The 24,050-nt window shown below is 37.3% G+C and overlaps 1 protein-coding gene across 41 annotated transcripts in view; it reads right to left on the reverse strand.

Annotated features, from left to right (window-relative positions):
• CLASP2 (cytoplasmic linker associated protein 2) overlaps positions 1–24,050 on the reverse strand; it is a 166,447-nt gene that overhangs the window by 81,146 nt on the left and 61,251 nt on the right. For 6 of the 41 annotated variants that reach the window (XM_074900717.1, XM_074900732.1, XM_074900734.1 and 3 more), the window contains exon 9: positions 22,210–22,212. The exons of 11 other annotated variants lie outside the window; for them this stretch is intronic. In XM_074900717.1, coding sequence (XP_074756818.1) covers positions 22,210–22,212 — 3 coding nt within the window. Of the gene's footprint in view, positions 1–3,844; positions 3,848–11,087; positions 11,235–11,740; positions 12,043–22,145; positions 22,216–23,203; positions 23,316–24,050 lie in introns of those variants that run through there. 24 more of the 41 variants (XM_074900744.1, XM_074900741.1, XM_074900739.1 and 21 more) reach the window with 14 other exon arrangements.

The raw sequence follows: 24,050 nt of genomic DNA on the forward strand, positions 1-24,050 counted from the left end.
AAAAACAAAACCTGAAGAAAGCAACGATGCAAACAAACAAAAAAAGCAAAGGCACCCACAAAAGCTACATATAAATTAATAGTTTACAGTAACCGATTTTTTGAATCCCTATCAACTACAAAGACACAAAATCTAACTGTTTGTGAACAAAGTTCTTCAGCACAGTACTTGCAATGGACAGAGACAGTGCTCAGTAACCAAATTCTGTTCCCAGTCATTGCAAAGGTCATATTTAATTCTTTCTCTGAATATACGTTCTGCTGTTTGTCAGGTGTCTGATCCCAGAATTTTTCCTGAATCGTCTGTAGCTCTCAGATAGTCTTTGCAAAATCCAGTTACCTATTCTTGGGTCAGCCCTTATTACTATGTGATAAAATTGACAGCTTGCTTTTAAAATTTTATCTGTTGCGGGGTGGGGGAGGAAGTTACCAGTGCTTCATGATCTGAATTACCCCTTCTGAGATGGCAAGGGTGAACTTTAAGATAATGATTCTGATAAAGTCCTCTGTATAGACTGAATCTCAGCAGCTCAGTAAGGAATCTTTTTATCTTTCCAAGTATCTTGAGATTACTGCTACAGTTAATAAAACAGTCCAGAATAATCTTTCATATACACTTTTCATAATGTCTAGAAAAGTAGCTGAAGATTGAGAATATCTGAAAATACACACAACTTGACTCTTAAACAGAATACATTGGTGGCCTTACCTTAACTCTATCAATGCTCTAAATATTCTTATTTCCATGTTTGAAAGTCTGATCCTTGGATTTTAATCAAGAAACTTGAATAAAAACCTCCCATAAGACAAGCAAAGAACTATGCTTCAGTCTCAGATACCTGAATAAAGCACAAATGTGTTCTTCCATCAGGTGACTAAGAGTTAGTTAGAATAGATGCCTTCAGGTTGCCTGCTTAAGTTAGGAAAACCTTTGAGAGCCACAAAATAGCAGCACTTGCTCTAGTAAAAAATGTGGGTTAACATTAGACAAGTTGGTTTTGGTAAACAAGGCAGATTTACTTTTAGATAGTTACACCAGTAAATCCTCTAGGATGGATATAATTAGATTAATTTAAATAAAATCACGTTAGTGTAATAACTTGTACCAAGTTCTACTCACAGCATAATATGTACCAGCCAATGCATAATTGTTCTGGTCTGTTATCAACACTTACTGGCTTTGTTATCCAAGTTAAAAAACAGATCACCCTGCTAATTGTGACAGCTCTGCCAATAAAACTCAGGGGAATACCAAACCATGAAAAGCTGTAGTGATCTTAGTTTAGACAAAACTTTTCATCAGCAGAATTACAGGTACCTTGTGTCTGTTTCCTGAGAAAAAACACAATTGCATCTGGAAACAAATAACTCCCCATCCTCAAAAACATCTCTGTTTTCATAAACTTGTCTAAATTTCTAGTGCTTTTGCAAGCACACACCTTGCCTACCAGAGAAACCTCACAAATACATTTTAGGAAACCACTGAGAGATTACCTTTTGGGTTGCTCAACACATCAGTCTGATGGTTATAACAGTTATTAACTGCATATATGGGAGAGAGAAACAGCAGAAAGAACATGTACCAGTCTCTTAAGCCACTGCAGTTCATGATTTATTTACTTAAATTAAAATGTCTTTGACTTAAGATGGACTGCCTTTGACAAAGACACCGGGCAGACAATTAGGATCAGTAAACCTATTCAGTTGTTCGAACAGACAGAAAAATATTTTTAAATCATCAGACACAACAGTAAACCCAAATAAGCACTTTTTTTTTTTTTTTTTTTTTTGGCAGAACCTTAACTGACAAAGCCTTCACATTGTTTTAAACTAGCTTAGAAGATAATTCAAGTTATAACCAAGTGACTTAGCAGAGTAGAAGAGCCTTTGCTAGAAAGGCCACTTTAAGGAAACTGACAGATGAATTCTGTCATGTTCAGCCCCAGTGACTGACATTCATCCTGAACTGACTTGTCCACCTCAGCTCCTCCAATGCCAAAAGTCATTGTCCCTTAGGCACCCAGAAAGTCAGCCAAGCTGAAACAGCTGCAAGAACTGAACAAAACAGCAAACCACCTTCAAATACCTTTATAATACCTTCTATTCCTTATCTGCTTATGTTTGAAACTTGGAGGACATGATTAGAGAACTCCCCCAGAGATGCTGCCTGTATCACGCCTGCTTTGTAACATTCCTCTTAACATGCCAGAGACACTGCACATGAAGAGAAGTTTCCACTCAGGCAGTGAGCATGCTGTCTCTGAGCACTGAGATGCTAAGCACATCTCTCCATACAATTACTGAGCCCAGGAAAGAACAGGAGCAGGAAGGACAAGAAGAAACTGGGAGGGAGCTATGCTTACAAGGAAGGTGGTGGTGCAAGGTGTTCAACTATTAGGACAGTATCTCAACCCCTGAGGTGTGCCACATTAGTCTGGAGCAAATACAGAACTTGTGTACTAAGAGGAAGCACAAAATATTTCGTATGTGGACTAAAGAGACTTAAGATCACTGTGCCAGCACGAACACCTTAAAATCTGGAGATGCTCTTGAGCATGAAAATGCCTTTGGAATTGTTACTGAACATTACACTCTCAGAGAAATTTAGTCAGTAGTATTTGAAGCTGATTACCAACACTGAATCACAGTTTCAGCAGCTTCAGCCTCCATTCCTATGTAGTTTCATGGGTGTAAAAGATTAATACTACCTCTTATTCTCACAGGCATGCTATGAAGATCAATTAAATTCACAAGCATTGGTGACACAAAATAGGACAGTTATACAACAAAGATACTGATAGTGTTTTACTTAGTATGGGGTTTGGACGGAATACATTAGATATGACCAAACCCTGGGTGTGGAGAAAAACAAGCAGTTCCACAAGCAGCAAGAATAGAGATACCAGATTTCTTTTAGGCTTACCTCACTATTGCTTGATGTCTGTTTCTACTCATCTGTAAGCTCATACGGTTGTCTTTCAACTCATGCACAACGTTCATGCTCACATAGTAATCTTTCAAAGCACTCATGTATTTTTTTTCTCTATTGGCACTCATTTTTCACAAATACTTAAAAGAACATACATCTGAGACCCTGGCTCATTTGTCCAGTTTCAACATGTGAGTTTTCAAGTTATGCTAATTTTATAAGTATAACTGATTAGTCTTATTTTCAGTTTTTAATATAGCTTTCTAATAACATAATATTTACTTTTTACTTTAATTGGTTCCTAGTTTTACACCTGAAAGAAGAAAATTGCACTCATTATTTTACATTACAGAAATTACTGAGAACAACCAGGAACATAATCAGTTCATTTGTATCATATATAATTTGTGTTGCAAAGCAGAATGGTTCTGAATACTGTGATTTTTGAATTGTGGTTTCAGAAGTTTCAGAAAAATAGTATTTTCATTACTGTTGTCACTTCTATTCAACTGTGCATTTTTTACTGAAACAATTTAAATAGATATTGTATTAAAATAACTAGAAATACCATTTCCCACCACTTCCCATCATCACAAACTACACAGTGCTTTTATGTTTTAGATAACACATTTTTATCTTGTACTTCTAAAAGTTCACTAATGCAAGACAGAAGGTCAAAATGATTTGATTTTAATGTATTGTTTTTCTCTTCTGTTTTTAAGAACATTACATATATTTGTTGCAAGTAATATTCACACCTTTGGTGAAAATTCTCTACTCAAATTATAAAAATAATTTGAACCTCATGCTTCTACATTCCCTGCCTCTCTATTTGAGAACATAGAGAATTGCCCAAAGAAATGAAACAGGTTTAAGACACTTCCCACACTCCCTGCCCTACAAAGAGGAATCACACCTGCTACTCTGCAAAGCAACAATGCCGGAAATGTTTCAGAATGGGTCTTTGCTTACTCCAGCACAGCCACAGTCCACAGGACTCAAGGAGGCATGGTCAGCTCATTTCAGCCCAGCTTCCTCTTCCCTCCTTTTTTTTCCTTCTGGATTCACCCATATGAAAATATAAACAAACTGCTTCCCCTTCTTACTGCTTGAAAAAAAAAAACCAGTATCCAATGTTAGCAAACTAAACAAGGGGTGGGTTGTCTTCCTTATTCCCATCGCTGCCTGGTACTACCATGACTGCTAGTAAGCTGTTTGGGACTACAACACGGGGCAGAGGTGTCTGAAGAAGGTTACACAGTGTGGTGAGCTCTTATCTCTAGACCTCTTAATTTCTGCTCTACTGCTATTTTCTTCCTATTTTATCCATTTCTAAGCTGGTTTCTAGGCTATGAGCCTTTTGAGAGAAGACTATCAGATACTGTATTGTGCTTGTAACAACATGATAAATCCTCCAATCAAAGCTTCTAGAAATTACTGCAAAATAAATTTGTATGAAATATCTGCAAACTGTCCTTGGGTGACATATAGAAAACAGACTCTAAGAAACAGTAATTATGTATGTATATATAGTCTCTGAAGGTATATGTATAGGTGTATGTACATATATGTTTATAATTTATTGTGTTTATTTTCATTGAGATTCCTCATTAATGTTGATTTTCCAGTCCATCTTCTGAGGCCAGCTGCAATGGTAAGTATCTGTTAAAGGAATAGAAACCCCAGTGACTGGACAAGCATTTGTAATGGCCAAGAACAGACCACTCATCACGTGCAAGGAAACCCTCTCCTTAATCGCTGTTCAGGGCAGTAAAGAACAACAACAAAATCCAACAGTTCTCAGAGAAGTGGGAAAACTGCAAGTCCTCCTACTTCCCTGAACTCTGGGTTACGTTAAAATAGCAGCAGTTCACGACTGCAGGACTGCAACCCAGCAATTCCATGGGCAAGGATCTTTCAGGGTGGAAGTTAACTGACAATCACTGTGGGGTCAAGGAAGGAAAGAGAGATTCTGTAACAAATCCTCTGATTCAGACTCTGATACCCAAGGCTGATCTCAGAAAGACTAAAAGGCTGATTTCAGCTGGATCTCGCAGAAAAATCCTTGAATTTCACAACCACCTGGAAACCAAACAGGGAGGCAAGTACAAGACAATGTCAGGGATGCTTTGCTGACCAGTATTATCTCAGAGCAGTTTTATGTCATGCAAAGGGCCAGTACAAAACAACGGGGAGAAAAAAATCCTAGTCTATTTTGTATGACAAATACAGCACTGTGGAAATCACTTAACAAGGGCTAAACAAGCAACAGAGGAAAGACTCATGAACTTATTTTCTGAATAACTCGAAAGGTAAAAAAACCCAAAACACATTGGGCATTGATTACTATAAAGTTTTTTTCGTGCAAGTAAACACAGAACTGTCTTCATGAGTCTGAAGACAATCACAGCAAGCATGAATTTACCCTGTTTCAAGTCTACTCATTAACAAATTGTATTTACAGTTCCACAATTATTGAAGTCTTTTTAACAAGTGTTTCTTAACTACAGTATGTAGTTTTGATTAGGTTACCTTCACCTGGCTAAGATTTCAGAAGGCGAGTATCTATTTTTCAGTACCACATTTGTTTTATGCAGAGTCTTTCCATGTAAACTGTGAAAGTCTCTAAACACTTCAAAATGTCTTCTGTTAGGAAATAAAGCCAAGAAAAGCAAATCAGTACCATTTTAATACTTCTCGGCAAAGAGCTGTATTGCTATGATTGAGAAGGGGAAAAAAGCATTACCATGCTGATAGAACACACTGCAGACAGACACACAAACTTAAGTAAACTTAAATCTCCTAAAGGTGGGAATAGGTTTCTATAGTTAACAATTTTCTTGTCCTTAAGAAAAACACATACAGTGTTATTATAATTCTCACAGCCTTCTTTTGCCAAAATTGTTCACCTGGCTCACCCAAGTTTTCCAGTTACTTGATTTCTATTTAAAAGGAGGTGTTTTTAATGTCTTTTCAGCAATCAATTAATTTCGGGGGCTTTTTTTTTTTTTTCCTTCTTCTTTTCAAGAATTAAGACTATTCTGAAACTGAAGGTTCTTTCAAATAATGCCAGCATCAAACCTCAAACTGGCACAGTTGCAATCTTCCCTGAAGACCAGATCCTTTGAATGGTTTAAGAAAAGAAGGCAACATCACAATTTTTATGTTGGGGGGAAAAAAAAAATAGTTTTGCATGCACATATTTTTTAAATAGGAAAAAAAAAAAACCTGGATGTCCTTGGGGTTTCACTTCATATTCTTCATACTTAGCATCAACATTCTTACTCCCAAATATCTTTTTAAACAGAAGTTACAGTAATTCTGACATTTAAATTAATAACATCCCCTTTGCTGATTAGTTAATGGATGATTCATCCTAAAGCAACATAGGTTGTTTCAAAAAGTGTAACGTTATTAGTGTTAAACAATAAGCAATGTATAACAACACTAGCAGGCCAATACACTATGGGTTTAAAAAAGCCAACAAACCACAGGTAAAAATATACAATGGAGTACCTTTCCACTGAAAATGTCTGCTAAAAGTAGACAGTCCACCTTATTTCAAATTATGATGCTAAGAATAAAGCTCCAGCCCTACAGAGGTCCTCATAAAACATACAACAGAAAGTTAATATAAACTTTTGTCACGATTGCTTTTCATCAGTAAGCTTTACTTCCAAATGCCACATGGCTCTACAGAAGTATCACCATTCCTACATTTAATCCATTTTAAAGACTACTGACTTAAATTGACATTTCGGGAAAAGAAAGGAGCCAGTCTTCTTGTTGAGGTACTGACTGAGGTTTCCTGCTAACATCTAGATTACATAAAGCCTATGAATAGTATTCAAGCAAACAATTCCCTAGAAGACTTGGAACAGGGATCTCACATTTGCAAGAGAACTTGCCAAAGACCTGTAAGAGATCTTGAACAATGCAGAGACAAAAATATAGTTTATTTGGCTAACATACTCAAGTCTTTTTGTTCTGTAAATTATCATGTCCCTTACAAATAAAAAGCTGCTTGCCAGACTGCCAAGAAAAAGCCCATGAGTACCCATTTCTGGAAGGTGAGAACACCCACGGTGCACATTATCAGTAAGAAGGCCTTAGAGCAAAGAGCTACTTCCAGAGGTTCTGCCACTCGAATGAAATGCTGAAAGCATGTGTGTCAGAAGTGAGTAGATCAGCTGTGTGTTTCCTGGCAAAGGACTAACTCAGGGAAGTGTATTGACCATGGAATAAGAAATATGCCAAACTAAGCACTGCCCCATTAGGTTGAAGACCTATCACTTCTCATTCATCACAAGCAAGAAGGTCAGTGCCTGAACACCTCCAAGCAGTAAAGTCAGATGAGAAACAGCCTGCTGGATTTCTGATTCAGGGCAGTACAACACTGAGGCTGTCTGCTCTGATAGTTTTCTGGCAAACTGTCTTCTACAGCCTTAATCCCACCTGTCACCAAATGTACAAGTGCTACAAGCTCTCCCATCTCTACCGCCAACAGGAAAAGATCTTGCAGAGTCATTCCCGGCACAAGGACAGAGAATTGCAGCTCAAGTACGACACTGCTATTGCTAATGTACATACCTGTTTCACCTGCCTTCATGGACAATGACTTTGCATTTTCAGAAATGCTAACTAAGTACATTTCTTACATTAAGTGGAAAGTGCCCAACATGGTGAAACAAATCTGTTCTTGCATATTGAATGGGTCCTTTCACTTGAACAGAGTATCCAGTACCCAGTTGGTGGTGGAATTACCCACTTGTTCACTAAGAAGCATCTCCATTTCATATCATGAAAAGCTCTGCACACATGCATCTGAGGTATAACTCAGCAGATACCAGCATAAAACAAGCAGTATGGCTAAGAGGTTTAATTTTCTTAGCCTCAAGACAGGGTTGTCTCCACTCCCTCTTGAAACGAAGAAAAAGCTATACCTTCTTTATTGTCATCTACAGCTGATCAGTAAAGACATCTTTCTAAAGCAATATGCTAGGAAAATGATCTCTGGAATGTAAAAGGCACTTTAAATTAATGGAACTTGCAGTAATCTCAGCCTATGCTCAACACAATTTCTATCTGTACTAGCAATTCTGCCTAGTCACAGAAGCCTGAAGAGAAGAAACTGCAGTGAAGAACTGCTTCAGCTGCAGGTCACTGACATGACTCGGGAGATTTTTGTGAAAAGGAAAGAAAAAACAACACAGTTAATGGAGCTGCTGCTACTTCTTCCTCAAAGGCTGAAGTGCAACTTCTGAATATGCATACATGTATGTATGAAAAAGTCAGAGAAGACTTAGGCAAGCAGGACCAACAGGTGTCAGAGCCATCAGGTGAGCAGTTACCAGACTGAAATCGCTGTAGCCAGCGCTTAGGAGAGAAAGGTGGGAAATGACATGCCCATTGATTATAGACTTGGAATGCAGTGGTGAGCAGAAGGATTTGGGACTGCAGGATAAGGCAAAACCTTAATAAATCAGCAAGAGCAGACAAATTCCAGAACCACAGACTGGCTCCATAAAGATGGCAATTTTGAGGCTGGAGAAAAGTCTCAGGTGTCCTTTAGGCACCTGCAAAGCAGAACCTACAGAAAGAGGCTGCAGAAGACCATCAAGATTGGTTTGTAGCCACAAAGATCTGTGAAGTCTCAAGATAAGCACAATAGGATGTCCTAACTGGACTCTTCAAAGACCATGATTCTCTGTGAAATAAAGCTCTCTAAACGCAGCCTTTTGTCCTGTGATGACAGTGTGCCTCTAGACGCTTAGCCTGTGCATGTACACATCTCAAGTAGTGATTTCTGACTACTGTCAGGTGGGGCAGTGGACTATACAGACCTCTTGTCTGACCTAGTACCATAGTTCATATGAATAACGTCATGGGAAATTCCTCCCTTCTGGAAGAGACTGACTTGATTGACTTATTTATGAAACACATTTTGCATTTATACTAATGTTCTTTATTAGGCTAGAAGATGCAGGACTTGTAAACATTATGCAGAAGGGTAAGGCTCTCATAGATAGAAATGTTACATGTCTGTGCTATCTGATAGCAAGCTTGTTACTAGACAGTACTGGTTTACACACTGGCAACCTCAAAAAAAATCATGGAGACGGAGAAAAACATTGGAAGATAATAATAATGAGCAGCAGGAGTAAAATGAAGACAAATATTAGCTTCTAAAACTGAAAACAGTGATAATAGCCTTGCTGATCAATGGTGACAAATGGAAAACGCTAAAAAGAAAAGATTGAGGGTCAACTCAAGGAAAACTTGAAAGGGAAAAAAAAAAACTGAAGAAGAGTTAAACTAAGGAGCATATAGTTATATGTAATGAGAGAAATCTGTGCACAAGCCGATTAATCAACCTGTACAAGTTTCTCCCTGGTAGACAACCAGAGAAAAAAGTAGAGGTAGTCGAGAACAACTGAAGACTGGAAGACAAATTTCCACCTTCTATCCATTTGGTGAAGAACACAAGGCACAACCTCTTTCCTACAAGTAAGGCAAAAATTCTCCATGGTCAAGCACCTAAGTCTGCAGAACCACGCCATAGATGCACATACAGAGAAGCATGCAAAGAATAATTTAATCAACATTATAATCCAAAAATTTCAAAGTTCTGGCTAGAGACATACTGACAGAATGAAAAAAGAGGGGAAGTGGATGTACATGTGAACAATCCTCAGTATTTTCCAGAGCTGAAAGGGGACAGTCTAAAGCAAGGAATGACCAAATTGCTCTGGTTCTGGGCATGCTTAAATTTTCTCCTTATTCCATGTATTTCTTCATTTTACCTTTCTGAAGTTTGGCAATATAGGAAAAGGAGGAAAAACAATGTAATGAAAAGGAGGAAAAACAATACTGCAGAATAGGTAAAGTGAAAGTCTACATGTAAAAACAATTCTACGTTAAAAGAACATCTATACTTAATAAAACATTATTAAAAGAAGCATATACTGAAAGAAACAGGGATCCTAACTATTTAGTTTTGTTACAATGCATTTTAGTCTTGCATGCAAAAATCACCACACTTCAGGTTAAAAGAGATTAAAATATTATTACTATTGATTTGTGTAATAATAAATACAAAAGAGTCAATTTCAAGAGATAACTTCATTTAGGAAGTCTTTTAGGTAGTACCTTCTGATTCATACTGCCATCAATTTTGAGTTATACCATGGCGGCGTTGATCCCACCCTATGAGAATCTTTTCAATTGTATTAGGAATTCTGAAGATCACATTAGAGAAACAATAAACTAGCAAAACATTAGCTATATTTTATTAACATGAAAATACTTAATGCAGCTTGTATCTTCTTTCAAACCTTTGCTTTGCAGTTCACATAAAGGAATGTTACATGAATAGGAACATGAAAAAAAGACTTTTACTTATTCATAAAAAAGCCATACCCTGAAGCATGGTGTATTTCCACTTAATTACCTATTTTTCTGAAGGTGTACATGAACTATCAAAAAACCTGTCACTTCCTTAGCAGTAAAGAGTTGCTTTTGTTAGATTACCCCCGCCCTAAAAAAATGCGGATTTCCATGTTCAAAGATTACAATTAGTAAGCATCATCATTATACTGCTTTAAAGTCTACCAGGCAAAAAAATCCTGTCAAGGGTTCAGGCCCTCATTTTTTTCTCTTTCACAACCGATTTCACAATACTCTGATTTCACAATGCTCTTAACAGTTTAAAGAATAATAATAGAAGTCACTCAGGTGTAATAGACACCACTGTTGAGGTATATGGTTGATGGCTAGTCCTTTCTGCCATGTGAAACAGTGCAGACCTACAGTAAAAATTTCATCTACACGGACCTATTACAGAATTTCACAGTATATTCATATATACAGTGAGGTGTGGATTCTAGAGACGGCCATATATTAATTTCACCAACACAACTGCTATCTCCAGATATTAATTTTATTTATAGCATGAGAGACTAAACATACAATCACAAAAACAGACCTGCACACACCTTTACATATTAATAATTACATAAAACCGGGTCCCTTACTGTTTTCAGCTCTGCAAAAACACTGCAGTCATGAATTAAACATCACCTTCCAAAGTTCTCGGTTTTGTGCCTGCTCTGACAAGGTTTCTGGGAACACCGATTAGAATCTGAATAGCTTTACATTACCTCCAACCTTAGGCCCACCAGCTGATCCTGGCTTTCTTGCACTGTTTGAAGGATTTCCTGGCTTTTTAGGTGCCGGAACCTTGAAGGCTGAAGCAGCTGATGATGGCCTATTTCCATCCACTGACTCTTCATCGTCAAAGCTTTTGTCTAGAAAACAATACATTAAATAAAAATACAACTATTAGAATGGATGCATATTTACTTCCTAATCAGCTATTCTGCTTCACATTTTATAGACGTTCACAAAATGTATAAATAAAACCCAGTATTTATCACTTTGTCCTCTTTCTATAACCTAGGAATAAAATGACAGTGAGAAATAAACAGCATTTTCTACATGTGAAGTTCTTACAAAGATATTATTTTGCCTTCATAATTAACCACGGTAAAACTGAGCATAAAAATGAATCCTACACATTCGTTGCCACAAAGGGAAAATATCTTTGCACAGATTGAATATTTTTGCCCATTTCTGAATATCTTCCCCAAAGGAAAGCCCTTAATACAATTTTTATCATTCTAGTCTACCAAAGACAAATGCTTCTCCCTTTTCTTCTTTTACTCATGCATGCATTTTCTGCTACACATCCTCCCACAATGTGTCTAACCAGCACTCCCTGTCTCTTTCCTTCCACCCAGATTTTTCAACTTACAATCACAGATCCTCTTGCAGATCAGCCGCCTCATTCCTCTGATAGCTCTTCAATCCCCTCACCCTAGGACAGACCCAGCACCTGACATGGCCACATGCAGTAAATTCTCAATACTAATCAGAGATTCTATCAAAAACTGCTCGCAAACACCCTAGATCCACCACTGAGATTTGTGCCGGCATCTTTCTCTCCCTTCCCCGCACTAGGTGCCGCACAACCAATGAGCTGCAAGGTGACATCATCTTCTGGGAGCCACCGCCAGAGGAAAAGGTGAAAATTCTCCATGCAAATAAATTCATTCCCACACACAGTATTTGCCACTATTCCAATCCTTCATTAAAAAAATTAGACAGGCAGACAATACTCCAGGGTTTGCACTCCTCTGTCCTGTAATTTCAGGTTTGTGTATTTTTAATCAAGAAATAAATTCACCTCTAGCGACTAAAGAAAATAGTCTCAATTCAAAATATTTAGCCTTAAAAAAACCAAAGCCCAACATATTCCAACAGTAGAATGCAACCCTTTCTCAATCCACTTCGGGAAGTAGGATTTATCTATAAGCTTGAGCACAGAAAACATAGCAGCCTATGGTTCCTATAATAAATAAAATGGGCGAGGCTGAGACACAGCTGCACTACAGTAATGAAAGACCAATTTAGCATATTACCTGCTCTAAAACCTGCCAGTTCTAGGAAAAAAATTAAATAAATTAATTGCAAAGCTTTATCATCTCTGGAATGGTGACTATTTACCCTTTGCTTATTCAGAACTTGCTCACAGTGAAATGTCAACTACACTTAATAATACAGCCTCCCAAAGGAAGGCAGCTTTCATTAAAAGGGTAAAGCAAGGGTTTTGTCCAGCAGCATTTGCAGCACCACCAAACGTTATAGCACCCCACGGTTAACATGTCCGAGATGACTGCTGCTATAGTTAGTACATTTTCCTAGCACTGGTGAAAAGCTGTGCGTTGCACTAACAAATCTTCATGATTAAAGAAGAAACAAACCACCGCAAGAAACATCTGGATGTATATTGGCAATTTTCACTGACATTACTTCCTTCTCTCCTACAAACACTGCTTTTTAAGAGAATTTTGCTAAGAATAATCATGTTTGTATATGTAAACTCTCAGAATCAGGGAAAAGGCATCAGCCTCCCCCCCACTAGCCTGTGTGTTGCCATGGAAACAGCACTCCCGCTCAGCATACGGGCTGAGGCAGAATACATTTTGATTCCTGCTGCTTTTACTCTTAGGATCTTAAATAGAACCAGACATCAAGATTTTGAACAGGGAAAACCACTGATCCAAATGCCAGATTAACTGCAATGAACCAAACACTATAATAGAAGTGCAAATAGTAATGGCATATATCTAGGATAACCTGCAACCTTACAGGTAATTTAAAAATAGCACTAAGGAACATCTTGTAGATTTTTAAACAGCGTGAATGGATCAACACTGACACACGAATATGCTAATAGCAAAACTGATTAAAAGTGAAAATAAGCTCTTCAAATAAAAATGGTTTTGTTGCTGCATTTTGAATTTTATATCAAAACAGGCTAGACTTTCATGTTACTACCCAACAGCACTACAATGCAGCATTGATATGCAAATACTGCACAAGAAACCTTCGGAAAAATAAAGTTATTTGCAGTACAATCTTAAAAATAGTAAGTGAGCATTTGGTCATTTACGCAAAACCTCCCAATCAAGAAAAACCTAAACAACCCAAAACAACAGTATACTTTGGGAACCAAAAGCTCAGATAAATTAATTTTATTGTTACCAAGCTATTCATTAAGGAGTATTGAACATGGAGAATTGCAGAAGTTACTGCTCAGCCCCAAAATGCACAAATAGAATTTCAGAAATACGCAAAGGCAGACATTCCCAGCTACTGACATGACGTGTAAATTATAGGACGATATATTAAACAATGGTCTTGGTAATCCTGCCAAATTATTTTGCCTAGTTAAAGAGTGTTTTTTCCATACATTTAACACATTGTTTACACTGGATTAAAAACCCATGCTATGAGACAGTTTCATACAGTTTCTTAGTCCACATAAACCTCCCAGCATTTTTTTTTTTTTTAATGAGTTGTTTTCAGTGATGTAGAACTGGTCTTAACCACTGATAAACGGGCGTTCTTAACTGGACTTTTCATTATTTGTGTTAAAATACGTTAAAAATTGATGTACAGCCACTAAAGTATTAAAAAATTATAGCACAGTACGATAAACATAAAATTAATGGGTGAAAAGGATATGTTTTAATCCTATTAAGGCTAAAGTGATAACACATTTGAGTTTCTTTTGTTGTGGGTTTGTTTGTTTTTAAATAAACATGAACAGGAAGATTTTGTACTATCTTTTACAAAAACCATTTTCCCCACCCTTTTGGGCCTTTTCACTTTTATTTCCCTAGGCTTTAACAACAACATAACCCCAAGTTATCTCTAGGGACATGCCATTTTCAGAAAGATGCTTAATAGTACTTGTGAAGATCTGAAACCTGAAGTCTGTGTTTATAGCAGTGAATGAAACAAAGACATTGTGTTTGCTTCCGCTATGAGGTGCTTTCCATATGCTCTCACTCACGTGCAATGATACACTTATTTGTAGCCCTCATAAAAGCATTTCCATATACTTCAGCACAGAGAAACCCCAGCTCAAGGTAGGACCGTTATTCCACAGGGTATAATCAAGGTGCAGTTCTGCCCAAGCCACCTGAGTCAAACTCGTTTACTAAGTGCCTTTGGTTAGCCAACAGAGCAGGGCTGGAGCTCCTGACCACCAACAGGCAGAGCGTGAGGACAGTTGTACTGCCATTATCAAACTGTCTGTAATATTAGTTTTGTGCAGTCTGCAAACAAAATTGATTTCTACAACAGAAGTCATAAAAGCCTGCATTATAATTGATATTTCACAACAAATTGATCTGAAGGATACAAACACTTTTTCATTCTAGAATGGTTAGGTAAATCTTATTCTAGGTAATTTTAGAGGCCGAACTCTTTCAGCGTATCAAATTTTACATATGTAAATAAGCCTGACAGCTGAGAAAGTGCAATCCAAACAGCATTCTCCAACAAAGCTCTAAGCTACTTAAAACCAGAAATAAAAAGCTGTATGAATTGCTAGCAACATACAAAACATTTAAATGAAAAACACCACCAGTAAAGTCACTGAACCTCAATTAAATCTCACAAGACTTGGTGAGATTTAATTACTTGGTACTTGGTATCTTCATTTTACATCACGATGGGTAAGGAGACTTTTCAAAGTAAGCACACCCCACAGAGAAGAGCCTGGAATCTAGTACTGCCAAAAGCTCCTGAAGAAACCTGATGTGCCACAGAAGTTCTCACTCTGGTACAAGTTCTCTTCCAGATGAACAACTTTGAAGCAGAAAAAAAAAATAACAAAACTCAAGAAAATGCGGTTCTTATATTCAGAAAGCTAGAAACACAACATTCAACTTCCAAGCATTAGAAGTTTTCTAAAATACAGGAAAGAGATCTGTATCGCAGAGTAGTGTCCCGCAGGTACTATGCAGCAAAGGAACAGATATCAAAAAACTGCTATGCATTTCTACAAAACATTTCTGAGGAGTCAAAGGAATGTTTCTAGTAAAAAACCCATCAAACCAATCGGCAGGACTCATCAGACCCTAGAGTTTACCACACTTTCAAAGCTTGGGGTTTACCAAAGTTATTTTAAAATTAAATCCTGACAAACCTGTTCAATTAGAAACACAGACCAAAACTCTGAACTACTGCAAAGGTTTAAATACCAAAATTCTTAAGAAACAAACTATGCAATATAAACTAAAAATAACTAAAAGATATGTCATAACTTTGTGCCTTGTAACATTACTCTTGGGGGCCCGGTTACTGATATGCAGTTGCTGGTTTTTAAAGTATTTAGAGATATCAAAGGCTGAACATTTACGATCAAACTTGATATTTGAACATTCTAGTACTCCCAATGTTAAAAACTGCTAAACAACCTATTTACTGTGATTTGGCTATAGTGCAATAAGGGTACTTACAGATGTATCCAGAGACAAAGGAGAAGCCAAAACTTTTCATATCTTGAGAGAAAAATATTTTATTTTTAAAGAAAATTAAGTTAAAATATATTACTGCAACTCAAGCCTTTACTTTAGCTTGTCTTAAGTTTCATAGAACTAATGTGACATTTAATATCTAGCATTTTGTAAGTTACAGTCAATGACTGAAGAAATACAGCATCATCTACATGGCTGCAGAAACAGAAGATCTATATTCTACTTGTGCTACTCAGGAGCAGCCAATCAGAAGTTTACAGTAGATGGACAACAGTCAAACCAGAGAACATAGTCTCTTTAACAAAACTGCTTTTAAACTTTGACTTCTGTTAAAAACGTGCCCTTCCTATATCTGTTTTCCTTCCAAGTACTGCTAACAGATACTAACTGTTTTTGAACTACTAACAGTTCCTCCTTCACACCACAAACTGTTTAGAATGACACGACTGCAAAATCTTGCCCAAGCAAAACAATGACAAGTAGATGAACTCCTTACGTTTTCCAAGTCACTCCCACATCCTGGGCCTACCAAAACACCAACTGCCAGCTTCCCTTCAGTGACTGACAAACATAGATGCCATCAATTACTTGGAACATCTGGGACTGGATCACTAGCTCAATTCCAGCTGAACTGGTGCAGCCAACAACAATTCCTGTCAAGCATGAAAATGAAGCCGCAAGCACTACAGATGCATCAGGTTAGTTGATCCTTCTAATCCATACTTCAAGCCAATGCCCCACATCATTTAGTGAGCACTTTATCCCTTACACATCAGGCATTCCATACAGCTCGAATCTGTTTGTCCTGACACAAAGGACAGGATTCATTTGCCTAAGCACAGTCATCTAAAACCAGTTTAGACAGTCCTGGGTATCCTGTCTGGCCACCAGCGGACATTCCAGAAGGGCATGGATCTCTTGCCAGTCTTGTGTCATGCTTGTTTGCTCCCTGTGGCTAGTGTGGATACTGCAAGGCACCTCAAGTGGCACTGGATCCCTATGTCTGGGCAGCTGAATTGCACTCAAGATGCTGTACATCTACCGTAATGGCACAATTACTGGACATTCTCCCTCTGGGGCAGCAGACAGAGGGATCTTGAACCATTAGGACACAAATTCTCATTCAAAACCAAAACTCTGCTCCCCACAATGATGGGTCATGGTTCTTCAGAAGATGACAAAGTGTAGTAACAGGAGTAGCATGAGGCCACTTACTGATGGATTTAACTTTACTCTGTGGTTCCTCCTCTGTTTCTCTTTGCATTCCTGGAAGTGACAACTGTACCTATGATTCAGTGCTGGCAAATGGTTCTCAGGTTCTGTGCAACATGTTCTGGTGCTCATCAACAAAAATCGCAAGCTCTTACCAAAAGACTCCTTTTTCCTCTGTAAACTCACGGGGGAGAACAAAAAATGACGACAGAAGTAGCTAAGTAAGACAACCTGGCTCAAAAAAAACCCCAAGGTACTAAAGTCAATTGTAAAGCCAAACATATTTCTTCACATGCTTGGTTTTCAGCCAGTTCCAGTGGACTCATGTCTTTGGGGGGGGGGGGGAGGGGGGGGGGGAGGCAGCAAGCACAGGAAAACTATTTCTCAGTTAAATCTATGCTGTTGATCCTATCTCGAATTTTGATAAAGTTCCCCTAACTTTTCAACAAGCAAAGCAGAGTATGGCTCTCCTACATGCCATTGATCAGCTACAGCTCACTGACGAAGACTCATGCCAGATGTGCCCTTTTTATTGTTGTTCTGCATCGTTTTTTTCTAAATATGAATCTAAGTGAATAGGGCAAAAGGAAAGGGTCAACTGAAAAGATTAGACTAGACCTGACAGAGAATTTTAGAAAAGAGGTATTTAGGATTGGCAATGGTACTTGACACAGTAATTATCCACATTTCTAACAGGCCTATTCTAATGATACTAATAATTTATCCATTTCCCAATAGTTTCACGAAGGAGTATGTTCAGAAAAGATTTAATTCAGAAAAAACTGTAACATATTCCAGTAGTATTTTCCTGACCCCAAAGAAAAGCTAGTCTCACAGTTCATCTTACTATTGTCTGGCTGAAAGACAAGACTTAAATACAGGTTTCAAACAAAGCTGCAACAAGCCAGAGCAAGCAACTGAGCTAATGTGGCTCCCAAACAAAACCCAATTTAACCCAATTTCTAGTTCTGTAATATCTCCTTTAAACCTAAGTCCTTTTCTCATTTTTACCTACTAAAGTTGAAGACAGTTTCTGCAAATCTTGCTGTATTTTTTACCTTTGCAGCATCTGTAAAATTATTTCCACAATCCAGTGAAATTTGTTAAAATAAATAAAATATTCCCTTTAGTCAGCTTTGAATTCTTGCAATCAGACTTTCCTTTGTTAGCATTCCCAAATGCTTTGTTAGCATTCCCAAATGCTACTCAAGAGAGTTACTTACTGAATACTGGACGTGCAATCAACATTACTATAGTTCAGAAATCACCAACTTCACTTTACTTACAGCTTTGCTCAGGCATGTTCAGTAGCCTTCTGAATCAACACCTAGCAGTCTATAACCTATTAGCAACCAAAGCACAATTTTATCAGAAAAGGGGGAAGAGCAAAGTAGCCAGGGTCTTCAGAATTCCTGGCAAGGCAACATCTAAAATAGGATTCAAGATTAAATACTAAGATTTTAAAAAGTGCATACCTACTGTTATTGTTCAACATTTGTCCTACGTTACGATGTTAGGCCACACTGCACTATGCCCAGCAGCACTGAAATGTTAACAAGTAATGCGTCTTTTGGGCAGGGGGAAGGAAAAAAGTAGAGAAAGAACACAGACATGCTTGGCAGAAGAAATTGAAGACTGATCATTTCTGACAATTTAAACACATTATAGGTTGACTCAGTAGCGGTAACACAGAAGCTGATGGGAACACACCTCTGCTTTAGTCTACCTCAAGTGAAATATGCCTACCTCAGCACAAGTGTTTTGCTCTCCTATGAAATATTAGAAGTAAAGCTGAGAAGGGCAGTTAACTTGTGAAGCAATCAAGACCTCTGGTAAATGAATGACTACTCCCATAGAAAGTGTTACTACTCAGACACTGATTAAAATGAAATTAGGTGGTTCACTTAAAATAGTTAATAGCCAAAAAGAATGTAAAGGCTTGGAAAGAATTTTTACTTGACGCCTGGTAAATCTGTGAGCTACAAAACAGACTCATCATTTGTATCAAAAGTTATGGTTTAATTAACTGTTGTAGCCTGCCTAAATTCAGACCTCATTTTTGGCCTAACACTTCACTCTGTTGCTTAAGTTGCCCCCTAAAAAAGCTATCACATCAAGTATTTTTTTTAAGAGTAAATCCCACTACCCACCTTTAAAATATGCTTTAACTCAACAACTAGTCTTTACATAGTAGGCCTGGTTTTATTACTGTCTTTGTTACCTAGGCTCCAGAAGTAATTTTATTTCTTTCTCTACAAATTTCCTTTGCTTCTACATCAAGTATCTACTCTCGATAGCACCAATATTTTCTTCCGTGAATCTAATTACCTATTTTAAAACCAATATATTTATTATGAAAACACATTATATTTAGAATCCACTATGCATAAATTACAATACCAAGACTAGCAATATTGAAGTATTTAAATTCAGAAAAATGAAGATACGGGACCATCGTCTTAGTATTTGTACTTAAGTCAATCAAACAACTGATACCCATTGAGGAAGAAACCATTTGTGGCATTTCCGATACTTAATTCATTCACACAGAAACATTTAAGAGATTTTTCAAACTCTCAATTATATCACAGCAAAGGTAATACAAGCTGACATAAGGGCCATTTGATATGTATCATATAATATCAATAAGAAGGTTTACAGTGTACTTCAATAGTGATTTACTATTAGAGGCCAACAGTTACAAATTTACTTTTATCATCAGAGAAATTATTTTAGTAGAAAACACTCGCATCACTTTTTAGTGTGGCCAATTTCTGTGTGTTAAACTCAATTTGTATTGAGTATGTTTACATTGTATGTTAACAATGTAAAACAGCAAGACAGATTCACAAATAAAACATAGGTCCTAGAATCAAAAAGTGTAATACGAACACACAGAAGATAAGAAGTGGAGAGATTTATTTTCAAAATTTATTTTAAATTCCTGTAGTTTAAGAATTAGAAAATAAAAGTATTAATCGCTGAACACAAAAATGTGCATACCACAGTACAGCATAAAAGGCTAACAGTCTCTGAGCTCACTGACCAACCACATTTTCAAAAGCGAAGATTAAGAAATTACAGCAAATCATCTCTAATTTATTTTCAATGCTGCAAATTCACTGTAGGTGACAAAACCTGTGGCTTTAAGAGGATAGACTCTCCTAAAACTGGACTTCTCATAGGAAGTTAAAAAACTCCCATCATCTGGAAAATCTGAAGTGTCTAGTATATAGCCAAGCAGCTTTAGTAGGTGCCATTTCTCCTCTATTGTGAGAACACTGTCCAATCCCAAAATAATATATACTGACTGCTTCCTTCAGTGTTTCTGAATAGTTTGCAAAAATCAACTCAACACCAGAAAGACATTTCAGATAAAAAAATCTACACAGAAATGGTTTTGACCTTTAAGTTCAGTAGCAAACCTTGCATTGTATAAGTTGACTGACCAAGTGACTTTTATCAGGCCAATGCACAAAACAATCCGTAATGGTAAAAGGATATTCCATCAACTACAAATCTACTTATGTTAATTGTTCCGATAACCATGGAACATCATGGAGCCTGGACATGTGATGAAACGTATCTAATTTGAAGTTTCTTCTGTAGCCTGTTAAGAGCCTCGTTCTAGATCTTCATCCCTTCTCCTCACCTTTCCTCAGGCTCCAACTATCCGTAATTTGGAAGGCTTTTAAATGTTTCTCAATTTAAGAGCCTTCATATCAATTACATGCATGTGAAGCTGTATCATGGAAATTTTAAACCAGTAACCATGAAAATCTTGTTGCCTATACTCCATATAGCTCTGAGACTCCTTTGAGTTTTCAAAATTGTAGTTAATTCTTGTAAAAATCCACAGGCATAGCTGGTTTTCGAAAGGTTCTTTCAAGTTAAGCACTGCTCCTCCCTGCTGTCCCTACAAAAGCATATTTTGATGAAGGAGTTGGGAAAGAACACACAAAACCCAAACCACAATTCTTGAAAATTAAGTTACTTTTATAAATACAATACACAGAGTGGAATTTCTCTTGGAGGTGAATACTACAGCAGAACCTTCACCTCTGAAGGCACTTCTGACACCTGAAAATGAGCCAGTTGTATCTTACTTTCTCATCACTATTTACTACAGTAAGACTTTATTAAAAATAATATAACAGTAAGGAAAAACTCCTCATACTTAACAGATAACGAAAGATTAAAATTAACCCTGCAAGGCAAATATCCAATTAGACATGTGAAAGAGTCTTGCAACATCTGTCAAAGAAAAGCCTTACTAGACTTCAAATTTCTCCTTGGGCTGTTGGCAATTCTAATTCTTATTTCAAAGCACTTTTTTTTTTTTTTTTTAAAAAAAGGAAACCCTTACTATTAGCAATAGCCTGAAAGATGTTTCAAAACAAAGAAGGGTATCAACTGAAACTCCAAAGTGGGTTTTTTCCTTATATAACTTGTTCTTAAAAACAAATGGAAACTGACTCCAAAAGCAACCAACACTTCTGGATGCCAGATTAAACATATCTGGAAATCTTTTCAGCGGACTGGTGTTACATGTTTAATGAAAACAACCACCACCACCACCACCCACAAGTTCCCCAGAAGTGACACCAAAAATTCCTTGACACTTTAAAAGCGTCATTTGAAAAGAGGAAGACAAAACTTACTTGCAGTTGTTATTCTAAAATATATGTATTAAAAAAAATCAAGTGCAGTTATCACTCTAGAATCTAGAATGCTGGTTTTGAAAAAAAAAAAAACCAACAACTTTGTCATATGTTTGCAGCTTTGTTTTTTAAGTAAGAAATGCTCTGAGTTGCATACTGCTCCCTTGAATTTTTTTTGTTCACATCAGTGTTGAACCTTGCTGTATTCATCCACCCTCTGAGTAGAAACTGTGTCTTTCCATATAGCCCTTGGCTTCTTTACACATTCCATCCCTCTCCCACTCGGTTGTTTCACTGTCCCACTGTTCTTTTACTGCTGTTCGCAACAGTATGTGCACTTAACACACAAAACACCACTCAATCTATGTTAATCACTGGGAGTAGCATATGACCTTAACGGGAAAAGCAGCTTTGCACTGGTTTGGTTCAGAACAGCAATCGAACTCCAACTCACCGTTTTCTGTCCTTCCTCTCTCAGGCACAATGAGTAAATCCACTTCCCAAATCAAAGTGCCCACCAGCTGCTAATAATGGAAGAGGAGGGGTGCGGAGCAATCACAGGGAAAGGAGCCAGTGCAGGCGCAGTCAGCATATTAAAAAAAAAAAGGCCCAAAGAAGAACAGAAAAGGGAACAAGTGATGCATTTCTATTTCCCAGAAAAAAACTTCTGCTACCATCTTTTTTTTTCCCCAGGAAACAGCTCTGAATGGTACAAAGCACCACAGTTACATTACATCCTGCCCAGTTTCTAGGCCAGTGTAGTAAATGCTTTATGACCATCATTCACAGAACTCTTGGTTTAAAAAGGCTCTCCTCCCTCTTATCAGAGTAAAGGAAAATCAGAAATACACATCAGAAATGCATATGCACTATGATTATTTATATATATTTTTTTTAAATCAAGCTCATTTCTCAAACATCACTATAGCCTCTGTACCTTTATTATGTCCAATCTTTTATTCAGTTAAAAGTAAAATATTAAAGCTGTACAACACTCATATTTTCCAGAAATTACTAATCAGATTAAAGATTTAGGAAGACAGCCTTCCCTCAGAACACCAAGGAATGGAAGATAATTGTTCTTGTGCTTTAAGACCATGCATATATTAATGAAGTGTTTTGAAAAAAGACTAAACCCATAATTTGATATGCATAGGTAGTAAGATATAAGGATAATTCCTATTCATAAACCAGTCACATACACTTTATCAACCGAAATCTGACGAGAGCTTGCAGTCATGAAACATCATTACATCATATGCCATTTAAATAAATAATTTATCTCATTCATAATATGATTCAAAATAGCATACTTCACATATACTGGTGCAACAAATGTGTGCTCCAAATATGTCCTCTTACAAAGCTGATTATATGCTTTTAGATAGCCCTCAAATACCTTATGTCTGGTACTGCAATATGTTTAGTACATCTTAAGAAAACCTATGTCTAATCTTCCCTTCATGGCCCCTCACAGTTTTAGGCAGATAATTTCGTCCTTATTTTAATTACCTTGTTCAACTGGGAGTAGGACAGTCCCTCACCTATGAAATAATAAAGCAGCATAGCACAAGGCGAGAAGGCACTGATGGAAGCTGCTGAACTACAACCCCCGAAGAGAAACGCACAATGTGCCCCACTGCAATTCTGTTAGCGACCTCCTAAACACCCTAATCTGGTTATCAACGGATAAGGGAAGAAATGCATTATCCTCTCCAAGGAGCAAGAAACCCAGCGCGAGGAACTGTTCCTGACTGGTTTTCCTCAGCAGCCTCAGAACAAAACTTGCAGGTCAAACACAGACCTACATTCACAGAAGCATGTGAAATGCCTTTAAGCCTGAGATGGTGCATGCCTTCCCACTGGCACGCATTCAGTACAGTAGAAGTAACAGTCCAATTGTTTGCTAGGCCACAAACAGTACTTTTTTTTTTTCTCCCTCCACATTCTTCCAACAAAAGATTGAAGAGCTTGAGACAGTTAACATGGGGGAAAACAGAAAATCTGGCTCTTTCCTTTAATCTTTACTTGAAAAATCAGATTAAGATTCAACTGTTAAACACCACATTCTATTTGCATTTCTGCTTGTGCTCAAGAAAACTGGAAAAAAAATATCCAGAAGGTTACAATAAGCCAGTGTTGGACATTCAAGATAAAATGTTGGAATTACCACCTCTATATAGCATTTCCAAACATACTCTACGCAATTTTGTAACATATCTAGGCTGATTAAGTGAGCAAACCAAATAAGGTAAAAATCTTCTCTGAAGTATCTGCACAAAACCTTCCAGAAAACCAGCAGAGTCTCACAAACAGTATATTAAACATACCTACTGGCCACAATGAAGTGACATTTTGT

The sequence above is a fragment of the Athene noctua genome, chromosome 2, assembly GCF_965140245.1.
Source record: "Athene noctua chromosome 2, bAthNoc1.hap1.1, whole genome shotgun sequence".
Taxonomy (NCBI): domain Eukaryota; kingdom Metazoa; phylum Chordata; class Aves; order Strigiformes; family Strigidae; genus Athene; species Athene noctua.